This window comes from Penicillium canescens, assembly GCF_028828765.1.
Source record: "Penicillium canescens strain IBT 15451 chromosome Unknown utg000011l_segment0_segment0, whole genome shotgun sequence".
NCBI classification, from domain to species: Eukaryota; Fungi; Ascomycota; class Eurotiomycetes; order Eurotiales; family Aspergillaceae; genus Penicillium; species Penicillium canescens.
The window spans coordinates 1,797,582-1,822,837 of NW_026703973.1; the positions used below are offsets into that span (position 1 = coordinate 1,797,582).

The following is a 25,256-nucleotide window of genomic DNA, read 5'->3' on the forward strand; positions in this document are numbered from 1 at the left end:
TCAAAACATTATGTTACTCAAATAAGCTAAGTATTAGAGCAGCGGCCTCCTCCGTTCAGGTCGCTGCGGTGGTAAAGTAGGCAAATTGGGCAATATTGGCTCTCTTGGACAGTCATACCAGTTCATCCGTGGCTTAAGCAGCAGCCACTTTGACATTGACCGAGTGGCTGGGTGTTCCGTCTTTCAGGACGAAAAGCATGTAATAGCCGGGCAGAGCAATTCCTGGCTCAGCAGGGATATTGAACGTGTACTTGTTCTCCCCAGATTTTGTCAATTGAACCGCGATCCGTCGTTGGTCGGTATCCACTGTGTGCGTGTTGGAGCTATAGCGGATGATCGACGCCTGAGAATCGACAGGGCCATCGGTGGTGACCTCGACAGAGCCACCAGGCTGAATCGGGCCTGATGTCACGGTCTTGATATTGGGACGGTCACGGAGGGATCCATCGGGTTTCAGCAGATAGGCAGGTGTGTAGATTTGACCGTCGAAATGATTGGCGTCACAATCTCCGCATAGACCACCACCACCAGTGAAAACAGTACCATCTTGAAGCAGGAGAGAGATGCTGTGATACACTCGGACAATGGAGTTTTTCTGCTGTTTAACCCAGGTACCTCCGTTCGCAGCCTTGGTATTGGGAATAAACAGCTCCGGGGTCATGTGAGGCTGGCTTTCATTGAATGGAAGTCCGACAACCTGGCCACCATGAACAAACACCGAGCCATCCGGGAGAACGACAGACGTGTGGAAAGTGCGCTTGTAGTTCATCCCACCACCTGCGTTTGGAAGGACAGAGGCGCTTTGGTTGACTTTGTCAATGGTGATGATGGCAGCGTTGTTGGTGGCCTCACGAGTCTCGTACCATGGGGAACCGCCAAAGGTAAGGATTTTACCTTGGTCATACATAACCGCATTACCACACATAGCGTCTGCATCACCGGTCCTATTCCCGGCAGGAGAAGTGCTGCCGTTCGCTGATGTGCCGAACCAGTTCATTTGCACACTGGGACCGGCCTGGAAAACGGAGCCATTGGTCCATCCAAATAGCCAGCCGTGGTTGTCTTGTCTGTATGTTCGTTGGTCTTGAGTGAGCATTGCTGATGAGAGTGCATTGTCAAGCTTAGACCAAGTGTCGGTTTTAGTATCGTAGACCTCCCCGTTCTTAATGCCAACACCTCCCTGGAACGATCCTCCAATCAAGAAGATACGCCCATCAGACAAGATCGTAGATGCTTGATAACCGCGGAACTCATACAAGACCCCTCCCTTGAACCAGTCACGAACGGTGGTATTGTATATGCTGGTCTCGCTTCCATCGTTTCCTCCAGTCACGACAAACTTTCCGTCCGCATCCATTGAAATACCAGGACAAAACATGTCATGTTGGGTATTAGTGACACTGCGACGGGTCACCGACTTTGCCTTGCCATTCCAGGTAGCGGTTTGTGTCTTTCCTCCTTTGCCGCCGGTGAAGATCTTATAGCCCCACGAGGACCAGGCGACAACCTCGCCAGAGTTCGCATCGACAGCACCGGAGACTGGAACCAGTGGAAGGTCAATCGTAGGGCCCCAGGCACCCAGAGAAGCATTAGGGGCAATGAATTCGCTTTCGTACACTCTGATATCCGCGATGGCAATTCCATTTGGCGCAGGGGCCGTCAATCGAACATATTGGACCTTTTTCGGTTGGAACGCCGAGAGCTTCTGGCTTTGATCCGGCCACCAGGTTCCATACGCAACCAAGTCCCAAGTTTCATTGTCAACACTCAAAAAGATTTGATGCTGCTCAATGAGACCAGTAGCCTCATCCTGCCTGGGAACCATAGTCAGGCCACTCACGGCGTATTTCTGCGTTCCCAAGTCAATCGTGATACTCTGGGAGTTGCCGGAACTGTCGCTTTGCCAATAGGTGTTACTGTCGCCATCGAAGGCTTGGCTGCAGTTGTGGCCGCTCGTGACGGTAGTACAGTTGGCGGTCCAGTTGGCGCGGTCTATCTCACGGCCTTGTGGAAGAGGTTGTGAGAGTGTCGCAACCTCCGCTCCGTTAATGATCGCGGTATCCGGTGTCAATCCCTCTCTGTAAAGCGCCTCAAGGTCTGACATCTCCCGGGCCCTTGCGGTCCCCAAGAGAAACACAGCCGCATGCCAATCAAGCTTCATCTTGGATTCAGGTGTCTTGTATATGATCAAAACAGACACAAGGGAGCTCAAGCAGAGGCCGTTTGAGGAATGAGGTGACTGGGTCTATCCAAAGGAGCATCTTCCGGTTTTAAACCCGCCATTTTATCAAAGCTGTCAAGCTCGACAACACTCTGATAGCAACACGCCAAGCATTGTCCAGCAACGGCACGGGCATAACGTATCATGCAAGGGTTTTGACTGAAGATCCCCTTCGTCCTGGAGCTGGGAATATCGATAGGCGAAGAAGAAAACACATTCAGCGTACATCTAGGAGGCAGAATGCAACCGGGGGAAATCGTTTCTATCTTTGTTGTTGACTGATTGGACAGATGAAGCTGGTAACACAAAGGAAGAATGCTTGCCTCAGGTATGCCCGGAAAGAACCTACAGAAACTGATCAGGTGTTCATCGATATACTTGAAGTTTCCAGTTTGAGTCAGCTATCTGCCTGCCCTTCGACCATCCCCTTGAACACAAGTAAAAAACATTCTGCGGGAAATGAAGACAAAGTATTTAGATTTAGGGTGACTGAATACATGAGTAGAGAGACGATATTGTATGGCCAAGACAAACCAGGAATGTGCTCCACACCAATCAGTTAAGGTGTGCGGCCCGAAGCGAAGCCTGCCGGTGCAACGTCAAGCCGGAAATGGAAGAAGTCGAATATAGAGTGGGTCAAACGAATTCACGGCTAAATCTTGTATGAAGCTAAATTCTATGCACAGGGTGGTGAAATACCAAAGTAGGCAGTCGGTAAATCCCTCAACCTCATCTACCTAGGTACTGTAGCGTCATAGACCATCCATTCGGTGTTGGACCTTTCTCTTGGAAATGGAAAAGGAGGAATGTCTTAATGTAGGGGTGGAACTAAATACCACTGCCCAGATTCCATGTTACAGTCCAGTCTTCAGGTCAAAGCTTTCAGATAGAATGGATGGTCACAAACACACATCATATTATTGGCCTTCACGTTATGGTAGATCATTTACCCTCATAAGACAACCTTACTGTTTTGTTCTTTTTAGTAAATAGCTGAATGCTAGTCGCAAAAATGCAGAGGCTTAATGTTGGAATTACTCGTAGAACCGGCAGCAGGGTTGGAACGGGTTGAAGCGGGACTGGAAATCACACCTGCATTAATCTAGGTGCAGAAGGATGCTACGTGGCCGAGAAAAGTTATCCAACTGGGCTTCCAATGGGTTAATTTTCGAGGTGGCTTTCGAGTAACAATGCTAATCATTCACGGTTTAGATCGTCCTTCCAAGCGGAAAGCAGTCTTGTCGCATTCGTTAGGCTCGTTGTACGAGGAATCACTGTAATGAAGATGCCTCCAACATGCTATTCAAGCCCAATGGAAGGTGTCAGGCCAAAAGGGTCTGAAAATGGACGGATTCGTCATGATTTTTCCAAAGATACCGCTCGCACCTTAGACCAACCACGACTAACTTCCATAAGCAGTGCCAGCATTGGTAAATGACTCAAGAGTCTCAATGATCCCATGAACCTCATAGCGTAGTATCCAATTGCCACGCCCTTAAATGTGCAAGACTTCAGCCTCTGCAAACATGTCTAGATGCCTTGCATGGAGACTAAGCCGTGATCAACTAGCTTGCTAAAGGCCCATGCCATTACACTAGGTAGCCGTTTTCATAGTGTTTATTCATATTTTTTTCCAATTGGTCGGTAACTGAGGGAGGTCTAGTCTTGGAGCCTTCTACGGATATTGTGGCTGTCCACTAAGCGTACATTTATTCCTAAAGCAGAGGTAACACCAGTGGGCTAAAGCTGTCAATGAGCGGGCACCCACTATTACACCGCTCTAACCAATTTGGAAAGATACGACAGCTTACGTTCCTTGGTTCATTGTATGTGACGGTATACTGGTCGCTGGTTGCAGAAGTCACTCCACAGTAAAGTAAGCTATAAAGGGCCTCTCGAGGACGGTCTTGAATACATTTGCTTGATTCTAGCTTACTTGCTATTTATTATCTACAAAACCAAGAAAGGTCTATTCAAGGAATCGCCACGAGCTCAATATGGGGTCCACTTCCGAGTTTGATCTCCACAATATCCAGGGAGATATCTGGTCAGCCAGCTTCAGGACCTGCCAGCCACCAAGGACGTTAGTGCTGATTTGAATTTAGGCCTGGTTTGACGAAGAAATATCAGCAATTCTTCTTTTTCAATATTGAGAATCCTGCAGATTTTAAACCCATGCTGAAAGACCTGGCGGATAAAGTCATTACTTCCTCCCACGGTGCCCTGGTCAATCGTGCTATCATACACAAAGCTAAAGCACCACCATCAAGCGGACTGAACGTAGCTGGGGCTGGTTTAAACCTGGCGCGAGACGTGCTTACTGCCATACACGATTCCCTCCCGCCCCATCATGAGATCCAGAAGGCTAAAGGATCGGACCATGTCAGCATAACCGGGGTGAACATATCTTTCACCAAAAGGGGAATGGCCAAGGTATGTGGAGGTGTTCGTTTTTTCAGCTTCAGGAACCAACTCTGATAATCTTCTTCTCGTTAGCTGAGCAAGGAAACGTTCAAAGATGACCCACTACTCAAGGGCATGTTCGCGGATATGGTGGGTGAAGGCAGAGATGAAGCCAAAGATTGGATTCCTGAGTTCAGAGATGGATCCGTTGATGGGGTGTTGCTGGTGTGCGGTACCGAACACGAAGTCAAGGAAAAAGTCAACGAGCTAGCCCAGAAGTACCTCGGTAAAAAGCAAGGCATTCGTCATCTCTTGACCTTGGATGGCGTAGAAAGATCCGGAGACGCAAAGGGCCATGAGCAGTAAGTCTTTCAATACTGCTACCGGGGGGATTAATTTAGCTGACATATTTCAGCTTTGGGTTTTTGGATGGCATTTCGCAGCCACTTATCATAGGCCTCGATGACGAAACCGCAGAGAAACCTGGAGCTCGCAAGCATCTCACTCGTCCCGGGTAGGTTAAAGGATACAGATAAATGGCTGTTCAGGTTGCTTATATATTCCAGAATTATCATATTTGGACACGACGGGGAGATGGACAATGATCCGCGCTTGATGCATCCCCCTTGGGCCAAGGACGGCAGTATTTATGTCTTTCGCAAGTTAAGGCAATTCGTGCCTGAGTTTGACAGGTATAGTATCACTTCTTGTTTTATATCTAAAACCGTTGTCTGACACTATGGCTTTAGGTTCCTGGAAAAAGAGGCTCCAAGACTAAAATTCAACAAAGAGCAATTGGGAGCTCGAATTGTCGGTCGCTGGAAAAGCGGTAAGCTGCAAGCTGTAGCAATTTTCCTGCATATACCAGGTACTAAGAGATATTTTAGGAGCACCTGTTCAGTTGCATCCCAATGCGGACTGCAAGGCGGATGCGAAGTTCAACAACTTTGACTATCCCTTGGATGACCAGCTCAACTGCCCATTTGCATCACATATGCGCAAGACCAAGCCCCGGGGTATAGTTGAGAACCGAGATAAATTCGACATCATGCGCCGTGGTATCCCTTACGGACCGGAGGTCGGTCCCGATGAGAAGGAGAAGACCAAATTAGACCGTGGCCTTATGTTCACGTGCTATCAAACCAGTCTTTCCAACGGCTTCCAGTTTATCAAGAACCGTAAGTCACCTCTCGCTTCAAGAAGATCTATCAAGCACTGACTCCCTAATTTCCAAGGATGGGTCAATCCTGATACGTTCCCGGCTGATAAGACTAAATTCACTGGCGGTATGAACCCGGGACAGGATCCCATTATTGGCCAGTCGGTCAAGGGTGCCATCGAAGAGGATGACAAAGTCATGAACATGAGCATCCACGATGGTGAGGGCAAGCACAACAAGATCACCTTCGAACCCTTCATCCAGTCCAATGGCGGTGATTACTTTTTCACCCCATCTCTCAAGCTTCTTCGTGACCTTGCAGTGGCTCCAGCTGTTTAGCTGATCAACCTGGCGGATCGTGCCATGGCATGGTAGATGTTGCTATGCCCGATGAGAGCCTTGGAAGAGGGACAGAAGCTGTCTTGGTCGGGGAAGCTCTTGGTCGATGTGACTATTAATTCAATTTGTATCTTATCAACTAGTGTTGCCTCGTTTAATTATTTCTTAGTTCGAGTTATTAATTGATGGATCGGTATTCTCACACCTGGAAATTAGAATTCTACGGTTCCTTTGTTGTTATTAGTACTGTTGTGGCTCGAACCCAGTGCGCCTATTTATTGATACTGCTGGATGCAGGAGGTGACTTAAGTCTAACCCCCTACAAGGAAGGTACCTCTAGGCTATTTTATAGTGGACAGATACCTCAAGTGAGGGGTCTGAAATCTGATGTGTCTGTATGCCAATATTTCAACGCATGCGATTATACCAAATCCACCCGCTGGTAAATCTTGGCGTGATAAGCAATTTTACACGCGTACAGGCCATATATCGAAAGCCTAATGTGCGATCAGCCAACTAAGCAAAGAACCTCGGCAAAACACCCTAAAATTATGATCAACGTCTATATCCCGGCAAAGGGACTATGGATAATTACCTCGGCATTCAGAGAAAATCGGCCACTTAGTGGGAAGGACGTGTCAATACCTGCGACAGTGACACACGCACAGGTAACAATTTGGTTCCACACGGGCGAAAAGGGCGAGAATGGCGAAAATGGAAGTGGAGACTGCCGTTGATCTTATCTGATCTTTGATCAGCACAGGCTCAGACAAGCTTTACGGTGGGCTATTGTGGGCTCGAGGGAGTGTGAGAGGGCTGTGTCGGGCTTTGATCGGCACCTCTGACGGTGTCCCTGCACGGCTCGGAGACTTCGATTGCGCATGGCATGATCTAGATTATATTCTGAAGGAGTATTCGGTGGATGTTTACAGTTTACTGTATATGATACTTGGAAGCTTGTTCAAAAAAGATAGAAGATAATATAATTTGATAATGGACACAATAAGCCAAAGTTAAAGAAATCCTCCGAAAACGCCGTAGCCGACATTCCCTGCATAATCATTCAACTCCCTCCAATCCACCTAAGTCCGGAACGGCTTCAATAATCGACTCCATTCCCGGACTGGTATTCCAAATCCCGTTAATCTTCAGCCCGGCACTGGCCAAAAGCTCCGTCCATTGCCGCTTTGATCTTTCTACACCGGCACCAATGCTCATCATTTGGATGTCCATCGCAGCTTGCATACGGGGCGCATTGGTGTCAGGAAGCACGAAGTCGACGATTATGATGCGCGAATAGGTAGGATCCATTGCCGAAACAGTGTTCAAAAGAATCTTCTGGCAAATATGGTCGGGCCAGTCGTGGAAGATTGCTCGGAAGTAATAGGCACGCGCCCCTGTACTCAAGGTTGTCAGTCTGAAACATTTTGTTTATTTAGATGGAAGGGAGTATTACCCTTTATAGGCTGTGGGTCCAAAAAGCTATACCCCATCGTCTCAATGCTCGGCTTGTTGACACCTGAGACAATCTTTGGCAGATCTTGCAGGATAACACGGCCGGGTACGGTCTTGTGCTGAGCAACAAACCTGCCGAGATCATGGCCTTGATTGCCGCCAATATCCACGAGGAATACCGAGTCGGGATGTGAGACTGTGCCGTCGACTAGACTTGCCAGAGGGTAGACATCAAACCAGTTTGGCCTGCCTTCGCGCCGGCTGGACATGTATGAATTAAAGAGATCTTGATGTCTCTTGTTCCTCGCGAGCCATTCGAATTGGCTTTGGCCCACGGCCCATTTCATGGGAGATGAGCTGTATTCTTCAGGGTTGATGTAATTGTGTTCACGGAGGTATTCGGGGAGTTTGGTGAGGGTCGGGACAGTCAGGTCATAGCTAAACAATGTCAATGTGGCATGGTAGTAGAGTGGTTGTTTCATACTTACATGCAGGGGATACCATCTTGACCAATTGGCTGGGTCATCGAGATGGACTTGTCGGTGGGCCGGTATACTTCTGCCTCGGTACTTTCACAGAGACCAAGGGCCGTCATTACTCGCATTAAACGGACTGTCTCATGTTAGAGAGCGCTCCTCTTGAGGATTAATGAGTGACATACCGATCAATCCTTTATCAGTGCCGGTGCACACAGCAATATCTGCTGCGGAGAGGCCGTCCTTCTGTCCATCTTTCACAAGAATTGGGAAGATACCCAGGTCCACCACAGTACGCAGGGCTGCATTCTCTGGTGGCTTAACATATAACTTTTTTAGTGTATACCACAATGAAGCAACGATGAACAAACACACTAACCTGGTAGATCAACCTGAGAACGGTCTCAGTAGGAGTCTCAATAGCCAACTTCAGCTCATCGACAAGTTGAAGAAGACGAGCATGACCATGACCAGATGTAGAAGGCTCAAACGAGACCTCTTGCTTAATTTGATCAGTCAATGAGATAATATCAGCAGCAGCCATGTTGAAGTATAAGAGTGCTTAAGAGGAAGTGAAACAACCTTGGTGGATTCAAAAGGACCGGGGCCCCCAGCACCATTTATACCCCATAACCACCAGATACAACTATCCGATCATACCAGATACGGATTAATTGGACTGAGCACTATGGCGAATATCCCTCGATGGCATCTCCGCCCTCTCCGATTCCGCTGCCCCGAAACACGGAGTGTGCAGCTGACGAGGGGCGAATAGGATGCAAAGTACACCTGCATATAGTATATGCATACCTCCTTCGGCCACTCCATGCACGTTGGAGGGGCTCACAGGATGAAGACCTATGTCGATCCTTGCGCTTTCTGTGCGCGCCAGGAAAAAAGAAGCAACTAGTATTTGGTGACCGAACTTTGTTAGCTGTCTCCACTGTGCCTGCATAGAGTAATGTAATGTCAATCGCAGGAAATCAGATAACTCCACGTCAAACGCGGCTGTTGCGCGTGGAATTACTGCATTGGTGGTTTTCGTTGTAGCTCGGTAAAAGAAATGTGCATGCATATTCCTTCCATGGGATAGTCTAGATGATTTGGTATTTACAGTGGCTCCAACATTGTTGTTAATACCCACCCCTCTGTTTCATTGTAAAGCATTTCGTGATTTAGAGGGCCAAAAATGTATCAATCAAGCCAGAAGGTTGGTCAAAGAAATCAAACATCACAATCCCCACCCGTTTGCCTTTTTGCTCTCTCAGATAGGACAGTAGGTGCTGGTTTACCCCACCATTTGGAGTGTATCCAGTGCCATTTCCTATAGCCATGATGCGAGGCCAATCAGGCGGACTGTTCTCAAGATTCGTACCAGATCCCCAGGTCCAAAAGAGACTATCTGGATGTTGTGTGGTGGCCTTGTCAATATTTGCCACGGTAGCATTGTACTTCCACTTGATATTCTCGATCGCGCTTGATCCTGTGGGCGTAAGAGGCTGATAGTAATCCTCAATGTACGCAGTCAAATGCTTATCAGTATTATACTCCAGGCTAATATCCGGTCCGTTGTCGGTCCACAGGCTAGGCGAGAAATGCAAACCGGGAAGTGTGGCTGTGTAAGAATCGGGTAGCTTGTCCAGATCAAACCGGCGCAGGAGGGTAATTTTTCCACGTGCATCGCCCAATGTGCCTAATTGACCCTTAGTCTGAACGAAATAATGACGCGCGGCAGAAGAAGTAAGGGCGTTGTACATCTTCAGCTGTGATGCCGCATCATCGAAGACATAGCGGGCTGTCGAGCTCTCATGCTGAAATGAGAGAAATATTGTCTCTGATGGGTGGTCATCCAGCCACTGATAGAATCCGAACAGCACGTCATCGACCGTGGCTGTCTCCGAGAGCAGGGCTTGCGAGTGGTAGAAGATGAGGCTGGAGTTGGTCGGATCTAGGGCATAGCGCAGATCAAAGGCGCGGATGCCCATATTAAGCATATCAATCAATGGCAGCTCTTGACAGCGGAATGTCTCTGGCACTGGGACAGTGACCTGGTTCAAGTCTGTGATACCTCGCAGAGCATCTTGTGTCGGTTGTGTATAATTCCATGTTGCGCTGTCGTGTGTGCCAGGAATGTTCATGTGGACAAGCAAAGTTTCATCCGGGTATGCCTTCATCCATTGGGCCTTTTCGCCAGATTCCTTAACATAAGATCCAAAGATCGGGGTTGCATCGCTGAGGACCTTGTGAAGGGCGAAATCAGCCAGGGCAGAAGATACCAGTGGACACAAAGTCACAATGGCTATTAAACTCGAAGTCTTCCACATGGTTGTTTCTCTAAACAAAAATCAAACAATGATTTGTGATTCAGTGAACCGTGGGAAGGCATCACCTTCAACCCCTGGATACGCGGGCAACGCCAAGCGATTTCGGCAAATCGGGGAATGAGATCAGTCAACCCAACGTCAACCACGCAACAATGTGTCGAAATAGTTGAAAACTGTCGATGTGGACGCCACACAGGAGTTGAGGATTCCTAGATGGAGCTGTCGTTCCCACGTGCACTAATTGACAGGTCGCGACTGGCATGCGGACTGTGGAGCCTGTTTCTCCTTGGGTGGGCAGTAGTCGCATGGCACAACATGTTTATATTCACGAGTCTGCGCGATACTTGGTCTTTACTGCCTCAGACTCTTTTCAACATGCGCGGTATCACTTTGCTTTCCGCTGTCAGTCCTGTGCTGGCACTCACACCCGGGGACACCTTTTACCCGCCAAATCTCAATGACACGGCCTACATCAGCAACAGCACCATTGGGACATATGGCGGTATTTACAAAGCCCCAACAAATGGACCGACCGCTGGAGATCCCTATGGGACCTATGATTACTGCTTCATGCCGCATCCTCGCTCAGAGGAGTATACCCTGCCCGAAGCTTTAATCAAGGGATCGGCCAAGGGAAAGCTTGTTTACTTGGAGTATCTGCAGCGTCATCAGAGACGTTCGCCGTACAACATTCTACCTGGCGGAGAAGTGAGTCAATATTCTTGCCTTAAATACATATCCAGAGCTAACGACGCCCAGAACCAAGCCTACGAATGCGACAATGTGCTCCCGTATCTCTACGCAGGCCCCAACAGCGCAAGCGGCATCCAGCCTGTGCCAATGTATGCGCAAACATACCAAGACCCTTCTAACCCCTTCACGCCCGGAGTGAACGGAACATGTCAGTACCCCCAGATCACCATCGGCGGTATCCAAGACGGATATCAGCACGGCAAGGACCTGTGGGCCGTCTACGGCAAGAAACTCGGTCTGATCCCCAAGGAGCCCAACGACCGGGTCTGGTTCCGATCCAGTGACTCAGCTCTCACGCAGGCTTCGGCTGGTGCGGTGTTGCGTGGCGTGTGGCCCGATTACAAGGGTGCACTGCCCCTGCATCAAATGGTAACTTCCGTTGACACTGTCAATGAAGGGTATTCCTGTTCTGCTGTTAGCTCCACGCTTTCTTCTCTGCAGTCCACAGCACTGTGGAAGGAGCATTTGAGTGTCACCGCGGAGTTGCGCACGAAGCTTGGGTCAATGCTCGGCGCGACAAGCAGTTCATGGCAGAGTACCTTTGACCATTTCTCGGATAACTTCCAGGCTCGCCTTTGTAATGGATACGAGCTTCCCTGCAGTGTTTCGAACTCGTCTGCTTGTGTTACAATGCAGATGGCTCAGGAGGTCTTCCGTGCTGGGGACTGGGAGTGGAATTACTATTGGCGCACGAATCCGGATGTGGTCAAGTACATCCAGGTTGTTGAGGGTCTGTTCATTGGTGAGATTGTTTCTCGTCTGCAGGCTGTGCAAGATGGGAAATCTTCCGTTGATTATAGTCATATCTTCGTTCATGATGGTGACATTGGTCCCATCCTGGGCTCTCTTGGGATTGCCGCTCTACGCTGGCCGGCTATGGCGTCGAACATTGCGTTTGAAGTTTGGGAAACCGATGGAAAGTCGCTCTACGCCCGGGTCTTGTACAGCGGTCAACCTGTCAGAAGCATCCATGGTGTTCTTGACTGGGTTCCTCTTTCAGATCTCATTGGCATTCTGAAGCCATATGTTCCCGAGGATATCGTTTCTCTCTGTGGATAAAAACAGCAAATCTGATGCAGCCTTCAAAATAAGAAGAGGACTCCGATTCATAATCACATAATCCAGTTTGATAATGCATCAAAAAAAAAAAGAAACGCAGAGAAACACATGAAAGAGGATGTTCGCAATTGAAATATTTATATGTTCTACAGGTGTCGGACGCTTTACCACTGGACCACTGATCTGGAGGCCAAGCTGGGAACGGAAAATCTAATGATATAGGAGCAAACAGGAGGTTTACTATTCGGGCATCAAGGCATCAATATGCCCGAGGTATAAGTCATTTTGTCAAACATCTCTCTCAGGCAATAAATCAAATACAGTAAAAGAAAGAAAGAACTCAATGTTCTTGATGTCTAAGCACGTAACTTTTGATTCAGGTACTCGATGTCTGTTTTCTTCAATGTGGTAGTCTAGTAGAGGGCAAAGGTTTTCGGCAATATTTGGGAACGGGGAAGTGAAGGAAAGAAGAAAGGGAAACAATGGTAGTAGATTTTACGAGAATGCAGGCTGATTCTCTGCATTTGTATACTTCTTGGTCACATCCATGCATTTTCTTTGATAAAGTGTTTGAGTACTCATAATACTGGTCTCTTTAGCGTGCCTTTAGCATCTTAGACCGAGCCGCAAAATAACCAACCGCCGATAGAAGGCTCACGGCGCCTACCATCAACAATGACGTATCGCTAAGTAAAGTCTCTTCACGAACACGACCAAGCTTCGTTGCAGCCTTGCCCTCGACATCACCCTTTCCGGTGCCGTCAACAACATAGTCTTGCCATTCCACCTTTGACAGATTAAGCTGATAATCAATCACAGTCCCAGACCAGTTATTCGTAATGACACCGTCATCCCTCTTGTACCAACTGTTGCAATTTGGATCCGCGAAGCTGGTATTCCGCAACGCAGTCTGGAGTTTCTCGTTGAAACTCTTCAGCACTGCCAGCTTTGGCTTCAGAGACAACGTTTTGCCCTGTTGACGAGCCCGGATCACTTCACCAACAATCCCATTCAAATAACGTGACTGTGCCTCTATCATGAGAACGATAGAATTATGTCCTATGAACCCGTCAGAATGCCGAACAAAACATTCACCAAGAAAGACTCCTGCTACTCACCAAGGTTGGTATTAGGACCATAAAACATCCCAAAATTAGGCAGATCCTCGACAGTAACCCCATTATACGCCACAGCCCCATCCTTCCAAATATCCTGCAAAGGACGCCCATTCGCACCGTAAATCTGAATAGGATGCATAAACTCCACCGTCCTAAAGCCGGTAGCAAGAACAATTAAATCATATTCCTGCTCATCAAAGCCCTCAATCTCTATCCCAGTCTCGGTAATATGCGTAATCGGCCGCGTCTCCAATTCCACGTTGTCTCGCGCAAGAGTGGGATAGTAATCATCGGTGATGATAATTCGCTTGCATCCCGGTGCATAGTCCGGAACCAACTTCTCCCACAACTCAGGTTTGGTGGCGAGTTGGGCTTTCATGCTCGCTGTGGACATGTCTCGGATCATTTGGGCGAAGGGTGAGTTATCGTCTTTGATTACTGCGTGGAAGCTTTCACGGAAGTCCATTTGGAGGGCGCGTTTGCGCCAGTGGAGTGGTGGGAGGTATTTGAATAGGGCTCTTTGGAAGGCGGATACTGGTCCATCGCCTCGTGGGATTATCCAGTTTGGAGTTCGCTGGTAGATTGTGAGGTGGGAGGCGATTTGGGCTACTTCTGGGGCGATTTGGGCGGCGGTTGCTCCTATAGCAACATATTAGGGGGTGGATAGAGGATGTACAGTGCTTCTTTTTGAGCTCACCATTTCCAATGATTGCAACTCGCTTTCCTGTTATGTCGTAACTCCAATCCCATCGAGCAGAGTGCATCATCTTGCCCTGGAAATCTTCCAGTCCCGGAATGTTCGGCTGACGTGGGAGATTCAGTTGCCCGACGGCGGAAATGAGAAAGTCGGACTTGAGGATGTAGGAGTTGGAATATTCGCTATCCTTCTCTCCTGTGACCACAACACTGGTCTTCCAGTTGGATTCGTTGTCATCCCATTGGGCTTCTTCTACCGTGGAGTTGAAACGAATGTACTTGTACAGACCGTACTTCTCTGCAATACGCACTAGGTATGCCTATTTCGCGAGAATTAACAATTGTTCATAGGCAACAGAGAGACGCAGAATGTTTTAACATTACTCACATGGAATTCTTCTTGTCCAGGATATTCCCTTGACCAATCAGGGTTTTGCTCAAAGGAATAGCTGTACAGTGAGCTCCAGACTATATATCGCCAATATTTATGTTAGTTGACAACAGATGAATAAACAGAAGGAAAGACATACTATCGCAACAGCATCCAGGATATTTATTATCATTCCAAGTTCCACCAACGCTGCTACCCTTCTCAAGTATAACGAAGTTGTGACAGTTATTGCGTTTGATCAAATCAATTGCCATGCACATCCCTGTAAAGTCAGTGATGTTCTTTAGGTATTATAAGGCTGTCAAGAGTACCAGATATCCCAGCACCGATAATCACGACAGTCGCATTGGTAAAGTCTTTGTTTCCCACCGGGAGACGTGTGTTAACTGGGGGAGACATGGTGATTGTAGTAAAAGCCGCAGCTCGGAGGGGATTCAAACTCTCAGAATTCTGGGAAGGAAACTGCTCATGACTGTTTCTCCGCAAGCCCAAGCCTGCGCTTATTTATACTCTTTGCTGATCGCAATAATTGCCGAGGCCCCTCATTTGATTGACGCCTGTATGTATCCAGCCCATGTCACAGCGCGTGGGGGAACTATCTGCAGTCCTTTAATTCAATCACATTTTACCAACGCACAGTACGTGTTATGACATGAAAAATGGAGTTAAACATATTTGAAATGCTAGGATTATCATATTCATGAGCATAATCATTTAGGTTGAGATGCGGGGAAGCACATCCCGAGGTATAACGGTAACAGGCTTATTTTTTAGCGTCTGCAGACTTCAATCAAGGTAGTTCAATTCCTTCGCGCTCTGCTGTTTGTAGAATGTATTGCTTGACCTAAGTAGTAGCATAACAGTTAGACACCCGTATCACGACTACGCCGAAGGGATACTTACTTTTTCATCAGGAACTAGCTCGATTGCCAGTCTCCCATCGCTATCTCGCTTCTCTGGCTCTGCTCCAGACTTCAACAACAGGATTGCCGCATCTCCATGTCCCTCAGAGATAGCATGGTGAAGTGCTGTAAATCCGTCGCCATCCGTTGCGTTGACCGGACTCTTACCCTCCTCTAAAAGGATCTTCAAGATAGGAACGGAACCGACAGCTGCTGCTCTGTGCAGGGGTAACTGGCCACGCTTATCCTTCACTCTGGCGCTGCATTTGTTGGCAATCAATGTGCGAACAGTAGAAGTGTTAGACTTGGAACTGGCGAAGTGAAGGGCATTCTGCTGGCATGTCAACTCAAATGTCCGCAGGATGGTGTCGAATATTGAATATCCCCCGGGATACTGACCTGTCCTGAGTTGCTTTTGATTGATACATCAGCGCCTTTTCGCAGGAGCCTTTCGATAATCGCATCACCTGCGGCACCTTTCAAGCTGGCTGCAATCATAAGAGGGGTCCAACCCGAACCATCCTATGTCAGATCAGTACTTTTCCCGTGAAAATATTCAAATCTTGAAATCCAGTGTTCATGTCATCCAATTGTAGGAGTCACTCACTTCTACGTCGGGATCGAATCCCTTGGCACCCATTAGCAACTCCACTATCTGGAGTCGGTTGTACGCTGTAGCCCAGTGGATTGGGAGGCGATCATCATCATCTTTGACGAGTGCAGACTTGGGATTGGCCTATTCCAGCTGTCAATACTCTTCACATCATATCAACAAGGACAAATGCTAGTATAGGTTGTCTTGCTCTGCGGGGCAGCCTAGATCGGAAGACTCACATTGAGCAATGACTCAACCACCTGGTCTGAGATACAGTGTTAGTATAGTGCCACGTTCACGCAAATATCACAATTACCTCTGCCTTCTCTCGCAGCTTCATGCAGGGCGAACTTCTGGGAATCCATGGCGACTTGGGGCGACTTTGTAGAAGGAAAGTGATAAGAGCTGCGATAAGGAGGATGGCTGAGTCAGCTGAACAGTTGAACATCGCAGTTCGCTGAGGAAAAGTGGGGGAATAGATGGTGTTAAGTACTTCAAGAAAATCAGGTTGAGAAGAAGTACCGGGCCATGTATCCACTTGCAGTGATTAAGTGTCTGTTCAAGAATTCCACGTCGAGTGTATAAATGTTGACTGCCTCAGGCATCAGACCCACTCGAACTCTGGCAAAGATTCATGCATATCCTCTTCTCCCACAATCATTGCCTTGCCTCGCAATCGACCCTCGTGTCTCGTAAAGATCCATCGCCTTCCAGAATCCTGATGTACTGAACTTGTCTCATACCCGAATCTCACAAACCAACCCACCGCAGGGTTTTCACCGCGCGCGCGACCGACCGCGGCTCTGTGGAGCTTCTACTCTTCGAGACACACCTTTACCTCCCTCCCATCCTTCGAATCATAAAAATGGACTACGCACCTTCCCAGTCCGCCGAAGACGCCGTGCGCATATCAGCGAAGCGCACAGCCGAGCTTTTCGGCACAGAATACCTGATGGTCACACCCTCGACCCTGACAGACGGCTCAATTGGCGTCTCCTACCGGCGAAAGGCAGAATACGAAGATGTCGCCGAACTACCACGCGCACTCGCAGAAAAGCAAGCGAAGGCCGCAGCCGGGCGGACGAAACGGCCAAAGATCCAGACACAGACACCCGCAGATGGCAGCGGTGCCTCGATGTCACTTGTGAAGCGGCCGGCTGGTGGCGCAGGCGCAGCCGCGGCCGAAGACCAGCCCAAGAGCTTGATCACAAGGCCGTCGGCCACGAAGCAACAGAAGCCGGATTGGCACGCGCCTTGGAAGCTGATGCGCGTTATCTCGGGACACTTGGGATGGGTGCGGGCTTTGGCTGTCGAGCCGAACAACCAGTGGTTTGCTAGTGGAGCGGGAGATCGCACAATCAAGATTTGGAATTTGGCGACAGGTTCTTTGCGTCTTACGCTTACTGGTCATATCTCCACGGTTCGTGGGTTGGCGGTATCGCCTCGGCATCCGTACCTTTTCTCGTGTGGTGAGGATAAGATGGTTAAGTGTTGGGATCTGGAAACCAACAAGGTTATTCGTCACTACCATGGTCATCTGAGTGGTGTTTACACGCTAGCCCTGCACCCTCGTCTTGATCTGCTAGTTACAGGTGGTCGTGATGGTGTGTGTCGAGTTTGGGATATGCGGACGCGGAGCAACGTCCACGTTCTGGGTGGACACAAGGGCACTGTCGCAGACATCAAATGTCAAGAAGCCGACCCACAAATCATCTCTGGATCGCTGGATTCTACGGTCCGTCTGTGGGATCTGGCTGCTGGAAAGAGCATGGGCGTCCTTACACACCACAAGAAGGGCGTCCGCAACATCGCCATCCACCCCTCTGAATTCACCTTCGCCAGTGCCAGCACCGGAAGCATCAAGCAATGGATGTGCCCCAAGGGCGACTTCATGCAGAACTTCGAAGGCCAGAACTCAGTCATCAACTCCCTCGCCGTGAACGACGAGAACGTCCTCTTCTCTGGTGGTGATAACGGCTCCATGTCCTTCTGGGACTGGAAAACCGGCCACCGCTTCCAGTCTGTCGAGACCACCGCGCAACCAGGTTCCCTCGAAGCCGAAGCTGGTATCATGGCTTCTACTTTCGATCGCACCGGTCTGCGTCTCATTACTGGTGAGGCTGATAAGACCATCAAGGTCTGGAAGCAGGATGAGGATGCCACACCTGAGACTCATCCCGTTCAATGGGCTCCCACTCTTGGTAGACAACGGTACTAGAGGGATCACCAGCATATCTAGCCATCGTGATCTATGTTCCGATTTCTTAATACCCTTCTTTTTGTTTCGCCATCAAGTTCTTGTATCGGCACTGTGGAGTTCAGCGTGGTCTGTGGTCAATCCTGGGGTTTGAACCACACAGTTACGTTTGGGGAGCTATTTCCTGGAAAGGTTCATTTTTTAAAAAAGAAACTGATGTCGTTTTGTACTATACAAATTTCAATCGAGTCAAGGGATGCTCTATATACCAAACATGTCAGACATATTAGAAGATAACATGCGTAAGATCCGAACTCTGCCTGAGATAGATGTCAATCTACAGCGAAAAAGCCCAGTTGACCGAAAGGGTATCATATGCAAACTAAAGTGCGATAACACTGACTCCAAATAATGCGTCCTTTAACAAAACACCGCCACCATCACTGCTCAATACCCAAACCAAAGCCCTTAGCCTCAACATCCTCCCGGAATGCAGACCTAACATCCTCGGCGGCAACTCTAAGCCGAACCTTGCTGCTGCGGTCACCCCTTGTGGGAATCGTAGTACCACCAAGTACACTCTTAGACCCAGTACCCTGCTCCAGTGCAAGAATACCCGAGTTCATAAGCTCCATAGCCGCATATCCCATGGAACGCACTCGAGCGCTGGGACCGCCACCTAGCAGGAACTCTTTCACGCCAGCACCGGCGGCACCAGCAACGGCAACAGCTGCATCGGCGATGCGGCGTGCTTCGTCTAGGATGTCGCCAAATGTCGATTCCGAGATACCTGTTCGGGACACTCGGGCTAGAAGTGCAGCGAGGAAAAGCTTGCCTGATAGAGGGAGGCAGCGGAGGGATTGTTGGAGGGGGGTAGATGTAGCTTCGTGGATGGCTTGCTTGATCGTGGCGATGGTTACTCGGCCTGGTTGGCCCTTTGCAAGTCCGGCTTTGGGGGTTGGTAAATCATTGGCCGCCACTGCTGCCAATGCCTTGTTGCGTCGGGCAGGGGTTTTGCTCGGTGTGGGAGGCAATGACTCTGTCTCGTCTTTCTCTGTGTCCTCTGCCGCGGCAGCTTCGTCGGCTGCTTGCTCAGCGATTTCGACGGCGCGGCGGCAGATGTCTAAGGCTCTTCGGGCGTCACCGCTGACGGCTGCTACCTTCCGACTGGCGAATTGGACAGCATCTGGATCGACGATGTTGCCGGGGACATTAGCGAGACGGGTACTAATAATCTCCATAAGGTCTGTGTGTCTGTATCCCGGGAAGGTGATACGGGTTAGACCGAGACGACTGGAGATCTTGTTGCTAAGAGTTCTCTCGGGAAGATCCATGGTGTTTGCGACGGCTAATACAATCAGCCGAGAGTGGCGGAGAGCAGGCCAATTGAAGAAATTGTACATGACGGACTGGTTCTTTGTAACCAGTTGGTCCAACTCATCCATAAGCACCACACAAGATACCCGGCGAGGCGAGGGGTGGGAGAATTCCCGCTCAAGCAGATCAAGTGCATGGGAGGGTGAGACTCGATCACCCTTCAGGGCTTCCCACAATAGGGAGTAGGACTGGTGCGGATCTGTAACTTTCATGCCGTTAATCTCAACAAAGATGAAATCGTCCATCTCTTCTTCAAGCACGGCGCCATTCAACTGTGCAACTACTTCGCGCACTGTTGCTGTCTTGCCTGTACCGGGGGTACCTGAGATGTAGATACAGGCACCTGTGCCCTCCATGATAGCAGCGCTGAGGTGGTTGTAAACGGTGTTAAACTCAGTCTTTCGGCATGGCAGTGAGTCTGGAACAGTTGAGACGTGAAGCAAGTTGCGGGCTTGACGATAGGGGGATGCGAAGTGCGTAGGGGAAAGAACTCGTGTGCCCAGTGGTGTGAACTCGAGGGGCTTCTTGACCACGATCCTAGCAGATTGTCAGCGTTGTTTGATCACTGCTTCTTGAGCCATTTCATACCGTTTGTGGGTTGGGGTGGTCAAGGCCTTTTTGCGCTGTGACTGCGGCGTAGCATTCCCTGTCGCCAGTCGTTGTTTCTTCCTTGGGGTGCTGGGAGCTGCAATCTCCTTGCTGTCGACGTACTGTAGACCCTTTATTAGTACCACAGCTTCTGCTTCTAGACTATTCATTGCGACTCACCTCGTCGTCCGCAGCCCTGCGTTTCCTCGAACCCTTCAAGCCCTCCTTGACCAGGTCGATCAGATCATGGATCCTGTCTTGGTTGTATACCTCCTCCCACACGAACTCATCCGTGTATCTTCCCTGGACCTGGTTCACACCTCGTCGACAAACAATGCACTTGTTGTATTCCGCCAATTCGGTTTTATTCTTCGGTGGACCGTTCGGATATCTTTTATAGAAGGCATTCTGTGACATGACAATACCCTTCCCGCTGATTGATGTCAAAGGGTTGGTATTAAAATCGAGGGTGATATACTGCTCGTTGGGCAAGGCATCGGTGCGGCGCTTGTTTCGGGTACCCATGAATTCGTCGGGCGATGCGAACCACATAATATTGGCGGATTTGACAACCTCGTCCTCTTCCTCATCATCATCTTCCTCCTCCACGAATTCGGTGATGACGCCCACCCAGTCCTTTCCAGCCTCCGGAGACTTCAAGAGAATCACCTCACCAACTTTGCATTCGAATCGACCCATCCGCGCCCCAACAATCCTCCGGCGCTGGGGAGCAGGTCGTGAAGAACGTCTCCGGCCCCGCTTTTGTGGGCTCCCATCGTTGCCTTCCTCCTCCTTTACTTCATTCGCATCGTAGACCCATTCCCACGGAAGGTCCTCAACCCCAAGCTCGTCGTCGGAATCGTCGCGGACCAGGGCTCCCTTGGTCATCCATAGAGCTCGCTCACTCGCGGAGGCCCTCTGCTTGGGAGAATTGCTTGCTTCACTGTCGCTCATTGCTGCAGATGTGGCCGGACTGAAGGTATGGAGAAGGAGAAAACGCGCTTGACGCGTTGTCCACTTTACTCCGTATTGGGTTTAGCCCGGCAAGGAGCTCGGCCCAATCAGGTTCTGAGAGTATGTGAAGTATAAAAGAGCAGGATGACGATTTATGTCTATATAGCTTGTCAGTTCAGTGTATTTGCTTCATTTCATCGCGCCCCTCATGTATGATCAGCTGGGAATGCCCCAATTCTGTTTGGAATCCCTGTCACACTGGGGGTTCGGCTATACTAGTAAACTGAGCCTTGGCTTTTTTTATTACTGACACTCAATAGCTGGATTAAACTTATCATGCTGCTACTACATACTGCCTGTGAATGGGTATTGAGGCTTTTTTTATCATCACGCTGCTGGTTATGGTTATTTGAAAGTTCTGGTGCCTTGATGCCTTGCGGCCCACTTGTTGAGGCCTCTACGACTCTGGCTGTTCCAGTCCGAAGTATCACTGCCCACCTGCTATTGATTGAAGATGCATATCATTAGTAGACAATTCCATATCTTGTACATACCAACCACTATTAAGTGAAGACCATACACATTTGCAGAGGATTTCACATTTTGTATAAGTTATGCCACCCGCTATCAAGTGAAGACCATACAGATTGTTCGTAAATTATTTCAGATTGTATGTGCCACCTGCGACACATAAGATGCATAAAGCTCAGGAGCTTCATAGATCAGAGCTTCCGGAGCCAGGTGGGCATCTCGACCCCGAACATCAGGTCTTCATACTTATAGGCATTATGCCCTATGCTACTGTATTGCAAAATGATAGGAAATGGGGGGAGAAAGAGAACAATAAGTATATGAAGGCCAACTCTTTTTTTGTAGTCTTTAGGAATAGCATCATGTCCTAATCTGCGGTTTTTCCGTATGTATCACACAGTCGTGCTCTTTCCCATGCTTTCCCTTCTGACCAAAACTCTCAAATTCTCAATTTGCTCTACATCGTCTTCGCCTCGATATACTTACTTCGTTATTTAACCCAACTCTCTTTGTCAATAAAATTCTTGCCCTTTATTCTCCAACCTCGGATTTCAGCTTCTGTCCCTAGACTGCTTCATCCCTCTAACTTCTTTTCGCAACCCACCATCTTCCTCTTCTCACCTCCTCCCTTCTCTTCCTCAAGCTTCATCTCTATTCTCACATCTTTCTTGATTCAACATCATCAGACTTTACAACCATCTTTCACCGTGATACTCACATCCAGCTGACTCTACCAAAATGGCGGAGGCAGAGCGGCCTCTCGAAGAGGAGTAAGTGCATCTCACACCTTGAAACCGTCAGTTATATCTCACTAATTATTGCCACAGTTGGGAGAGACAGCAATCGAAGGGTAACAGTTCTTTTCCTTCTGCCGTACGGTCGGTTATATGCTAACTACTTCAGCTTGGTCACTGCCTCCGTATGATATCGGAGCCATCAGCAGCCCAGACGAAGACAACCAACCTTCTCACGCGCTGAATATTCCTTCCGGATTCAGCAAAGACCCGACCTCTACTCCACAACCCGCGGTTCCTCATACCTGCTTGTCCTCTGGTCAAAATACCCAAATTCCTAGTATATCTGCTTCTTCGCCCTCAGGCCCATCTCAACAAGCACGAGGAGCCGGATCCAGTCAGCAGAAAATCAGCAACCCAGCTCCTGTCGTACCGTTAAGGAACTCTCCTCGTCCATATCGCTCATGGGGTGGAAAAAGATCCACCCGGCACAGTACTAATACCAGCGGTCCACCGATCCAAGCCCAGGTCTCCCCTCTCGCGGGTGGTGGTGCCAGATCTCATCAGCCTGTCAGAACCCAGAGGTCGTCGCCATCGGTTACCCAGCCCCAAGCTTGTAGAACACAGCGATCAACAGTCAGCCAAGCCTTTTGTCGCCTGGAGACTAACGTTTCCACTCAGGGCGTTCAGGGGAGCGTTGACTCAGCTGCAAAAGACTCTTTCGGTAAGGCAAAATGGCGTGCCGGCGCAACTCCCGATGGTAAAATCACCAGGTGTACTTTCATCACAACTTCTGACAATTATTCAGGTTATCTCCGGTTGCCGCATACCATCGACCGGTTCCAGGAGATGTATGTATATATTCCTTTGCAATGGTGTTTGCTCTCACTAAACTCCATATTAGAATCACACAGTTGACAAAGAAAACTGCACAACCCGTTACTAACTTCCGTGATTTCATTGCTAAAGCTACCGGTGCTTATCTCACAGTGAGATATCAGGGTGTACCGGTAAGTCTCACTCTCGTTTGCCGCATATCAGTCTCTCTTTTCGTCGCACCTTCCGTTTTAAAAAAAACTCTTTGCCGTGCATATACCGTTCGAATTAACGATGCTATCAGGTAGTTCTCATTTGGGGAGACAGAAACCAGGTGTTGGCCGCCCATACCCTCCTTCTCACTTTTGTTACCCAGGTCAATCAGCTGCAAGAAACCAGCAAAGTCCCCGGATGGACACGTATCAATGCTCACTCGACTGTTAAGGTTGATATCGCCAACACAAAGGATGCCCGGACTTCCCAACTGGATGGATTGCGAAAGGCGCCAATAACTGTTGCTGATAGCACGGTATGTGATGGACAACGGAGTTCGCACATTGTCGAACTTCACTGAGGGCTAATATACGTCTGATATCACAGGTCTCTTCTGTGTGGCCGCCAAATGGTCCATCCCAGGAGCATTGCCTGTCATCACGTCGCCAGCTTCTTGATAGCATTCGCCTTCACTATGGTATGAACATCTACACCAAGCCTGGTGCACGGGAGAATCTGTACTTTTCTGGGGGTAACCATGGCGATCTCTTGGGAATGGTAAGCCGTTCTCGGGACTTGTGGAAGACACTGTCTTTGCAATGCGAGACCGAAATCAAAGTGCTCCTCGTCGAGCCACCTCCCCTGAAATCATGAGAAAGGACGTTACCATGAAGGAGTATTCGGATATGGCCAAGCCTTATCTCTCTGGGTTGAAGCTACCTATCGAGCAAGCTGTGCCTTGGGAGAAAAAGAGAGGCGAGGCTAGACAGGATAACAAGGTCATCATCGTTGATCGCTTGAAGCGAGCGCTGCACCTCGTCCCTCATTTCCACAGTTTCCGACAAATGCGAGCAAAGTTCGGTTCGTTCATGCTAAAGGATTATCGAAAGACCGAAGATGCAGATAGCCCACTTCTGTATCCTGACTTCCGTGACATGATCGCCGACACGAACACTGAAGGCCGCCTGCTTCCCGGGTAAGCAATATATTAATCGGGAAGTGACAATTTAGTAACTGACTGGGGCGTTAGACTACGACTTTCACAGAATCAGATCATCAGCCGCGTCATGGGCGCAGGACATCTCCTCGTGCCCGCGGGTACTATGCCACTTCGTTGCCTTACGAAGATCCAGCCCCGATTCTCGGCCTGTTTCGAATACAAGATCAAAAACAATCATGCTGTGCGCATTGAAGCGAACTATTCGCTGCCGCGCGGAAGCGAAGAATTCGAGATCAATGATATTCGTTGCTTCAAGCCTCGGAGTATTGGGGGCCCTGGAGAACTGGAAATGCCGATGCAAATCGGCATGATTGACTTTGAAAGGTTTGTCAATTTCCCTATTTGTCAAATGCTCAATCAAAGCTTAACTCTTTTGATTTAGATCCGACTGGCAAATAGAGATCAAAGCACTGGAAATGCTAGAAGAAGAGGACACACCTCCCGAGGTAGAGGCTTTCAAGCGCAAGCTGAGCTTCGTGTGGAACGAGAGTGCCCACAGCATCACCTCTGTGCCAGAACGCATGTCAAAGTTCCCTCTTGGTGCACCGCTGAGCTGGTTTGTTGAGAAGGCTGCGATTGAGTTTCACGTCAGAGGAACCAACCTTGTGTTTGAGCTCGCCCGCTTCGTGAAGTACACTGTGACCAACGGCAGGATTTTAAAGACTCTCGATGTGTCTTGGGGCGGCTCGCTTTTCGATCCCGATTGGGATGTCATGCTCGGTGAAAATACTGAGCTCGACGGCAACCAGTTCACGCGAGAGGCTTGCCTCTCTACAATTTTCCCGCCGGCCGAAGGAGCGGAGGTTGATGAGGATGTGCAGCTTGGTGTGTTCATGAGTGCGCTGCGGCAGATTGCCCGGGTGTTAGGGTCTCCTGACTTTGCCGTGACCAATGTCCTCGATTGCGACGTTGGCACTTTGTTCTAGCAAGTTCAATGGCCATCGGTTCCTGTCAA

At 49.1% G+C, this 25,256-nt stretch overlaps 11 protein-coding genes across 11 annotated transcripts; 5 read left to right on the forward strand and 6 right to left on the reverse strand.

Moving 5' to 3' along the window:
- Positions 1–133: 133 nt before the first annotated feature.
- On the reverse strand, positions 134–2,161 carry N7446_013405 (putative galactose oxidase; the record flags this gene model as incomplete). Its single annotated transcript, XM_058522146.1, has 1 exon — positions 134–2,161. One exon carries the CDS (start codon positions 2,159–2,161, stop codon positions 134–136), a length of 2,028 nt encoding a protein of 675 aa, XP_058365623.1.
- Positions 2,162–4,218: 2,057 nt separating this feature from the next.
- N7446_013406 (Dyp-type peroxidase) lies at positions 4,219–6,122 on the forward strand (the record flags this gene model as incomplete). The annotated part of the gene is made up of 8 exons (XM_058522147.1): positions 4,219–4,268; positions 4,327–4,654; positions 4,718–4,986; positions 5,040–5,138; positions 5,191–5,316; positions 5,374–5,453; positions 5,512–5,802; positions 5,860–6,122. The coding sequence occupies 8 exons, from the start codon at positions 4,219–4,221 to the stop codon at positions 6,120–6,122; spliced, it is 1,506 nt and encodes a 501-aa protein (XP_058365624.1).
- A 1,059-nt stretch (positions 6,123–7,181) lies between these two features.
- N7446_013407 (uncharacterized protein) lies at positions 7,182–8,597 on the reverse strand (the record flags this gene model as incomplete). Its single annotated transcript, XM_058522148.1, has 5 exons — positions 7,182–7,519; positions 7,579–8,015; positions 8,066–8,189; positions 8,239–8,371; positions 8,433–8,597. 5 exons carry the CDS (start codon positions 8,595–8,597, stop codon positions 7,182–7,184), a joined length of 1,197 nt encoding a protein of 398 aa, XP_058365625.1.
- A 631-nt stretch (positions 8,598–9,228) lies between these two features.
- On the reverse strand, positions 9,229–10,377 carry N7446_013408 (phosphatidylinositol-specific phospholipase C; the record flags this gene model as incomplete). The annotated part of the gene is made up of 1 exon (XM_058522149.1): positions 9,229–10,377. The coding sequence occupies one exon, from the start codon at positions 10,375–10,377 to the stop codon at positions 9,229–9,231; it is 1,149 nt and encodes a 382-aa protein (XP_058365626.1).
- A 375-nt stretch (positions 10,378–10,752) lies between these two features.
- N7446_013409 (histidine phosphatase family protein) lies at positions 10,753–12,189 on the forward strand (the record flags this gene model as incomplete). The annotated part of the gene is made up of 2 exons (XM_058522150.1): positions 10,753–11,085; positions 11,137–12,189. The coding sequence occupies 2 exons, from the start codon at positions 10,753–10,755 to the stop codon at positions 12,187–12,189; spliced, it is 1,386 nt and encodes a 461-aa protein (XP_058365627.1).
- A 595-nt stretch (positions 12,190–12,784) lies between these two features.
- On the reverse strand, positions 12,785–14,793 carry N7446_013410 (flavin-containing monooxygenase; the record flags this gene model as incomplete). The annotated part of the gene is made up of 6 exons (XM_058522151.1): positions 12,785–13,248; positions 13,308–13,946; positions 14,005–14,323; positions 14,392–14,471; positions 14,534–14,656; positions 14,706–14,793. 6 exons carry the CDS (start codon positions 14,791–14,793, stop codon positions 12,785–12,787), a joined length of 1,713 nt encoding a protein of 570 aa, XP_058365628.1.
- A 391-nt stretch (positions 14,794–15,184) lies between these two features.
- On the reverse strand, positions 15,185–16,256 carry N7446_013411 (ankyrin repeat domain-containing protein; the record flags this gene model as incomplete). The annotated part of the gene is made up of 6 exons (XM_058522152.1): positions 15,185–15,238; positions 15,298–15,627; positions 15,696–15,818; positions 15,904–16,032; positions 16,131–16,156; positions 16,208–16,256. The coding sequence occupies 6 exons, from the start codon at positions 16,254–16,256 to the stop codon at positions 15,185–15,187; spliced, it is 711 nt and encodes a 236-aa protein (XP_058365629.1).
- A 500-nt stretch (positions 16,257–16,756) lies between these two features.
- N7446_013412 (WD40 repeat domain-containing protein) lies at positions 16,757–18,109 on the forward strand (the record flags this gene model as incomplete). Its single annotated transcript, XM_058522153.1, has 1 exon — positions 16,757–18,109. One exon carries the CDS (start codon positions 16,757–16,759, stop codon positions 18,107–18,109), a length of 1,353 nt encoding a protein of 450 aa, XP_058365630.1.
- Positions 18,110–18,528: 419 nt separating this feature from the next.
- Positions 18,529–21,007, reverse strand: N7446_013413 (origin recognition complex subunit 1; the record flags this gene model as incomplete). The annotated part of the gene is made up of 3 exons (XM_058522154.1): positions 18,529–20,002; positions 20,054–20,175; positions 20,234–21,007. 3 exons carry the CDS (start codon positions 21,005–21,007, stop codon positions 18,529–18,531), a joined length of 2,370 nt encoding a protein of 789 aa, XP_058365631.1.
- Positions 21,008–22,276: 1,269 nt separating this feature from the next.
- On the forward strand, positions 22,277–23,955 carry N7446_013414 (uncharacterized protein; the record flags this gene model as incomplete). Its single annotated transcript, XM_058522155.1, has 7 exons — positions 22,277–22,308; positions 22,366–22,388; positions 22,442–23,032; positions 23,081–23,123; positions 23,177–23,282; positions 23,393–23,617; positions 23,689–23,955. The coding sequence occupies 7 exons, from the start codon at positions 22,277–22,279 to the stop codon at positions 23,953–23,955; spliced, it is 1,287 nt and encodes a 428-aa protein (XP_058365632.1).
- Positions 23,956–23,969: 14 nt separating this feature from the next.
- N7446_013415 (uncharacterized protein) lies at positions 23,970–25,227 on the forward strand (the record flags this gene model as incomplete). The annotated part of the gene is made up of 3 exons (XM_058522156.1): positions 23,970–24,277; positions 24,332–24,625; positions 24,684–25,227. The coding sequence occupies 3 exons, from the start codon at positions 23,970–23,972 to the stop codon at positions 25,225–25,227; spliced, it is 1,146 nt and encodes a 381-aa protein (XP_058365633.1).
- Between the last annotated feature and the right edge of the window lie 29 nt (positions 25,228–25,256).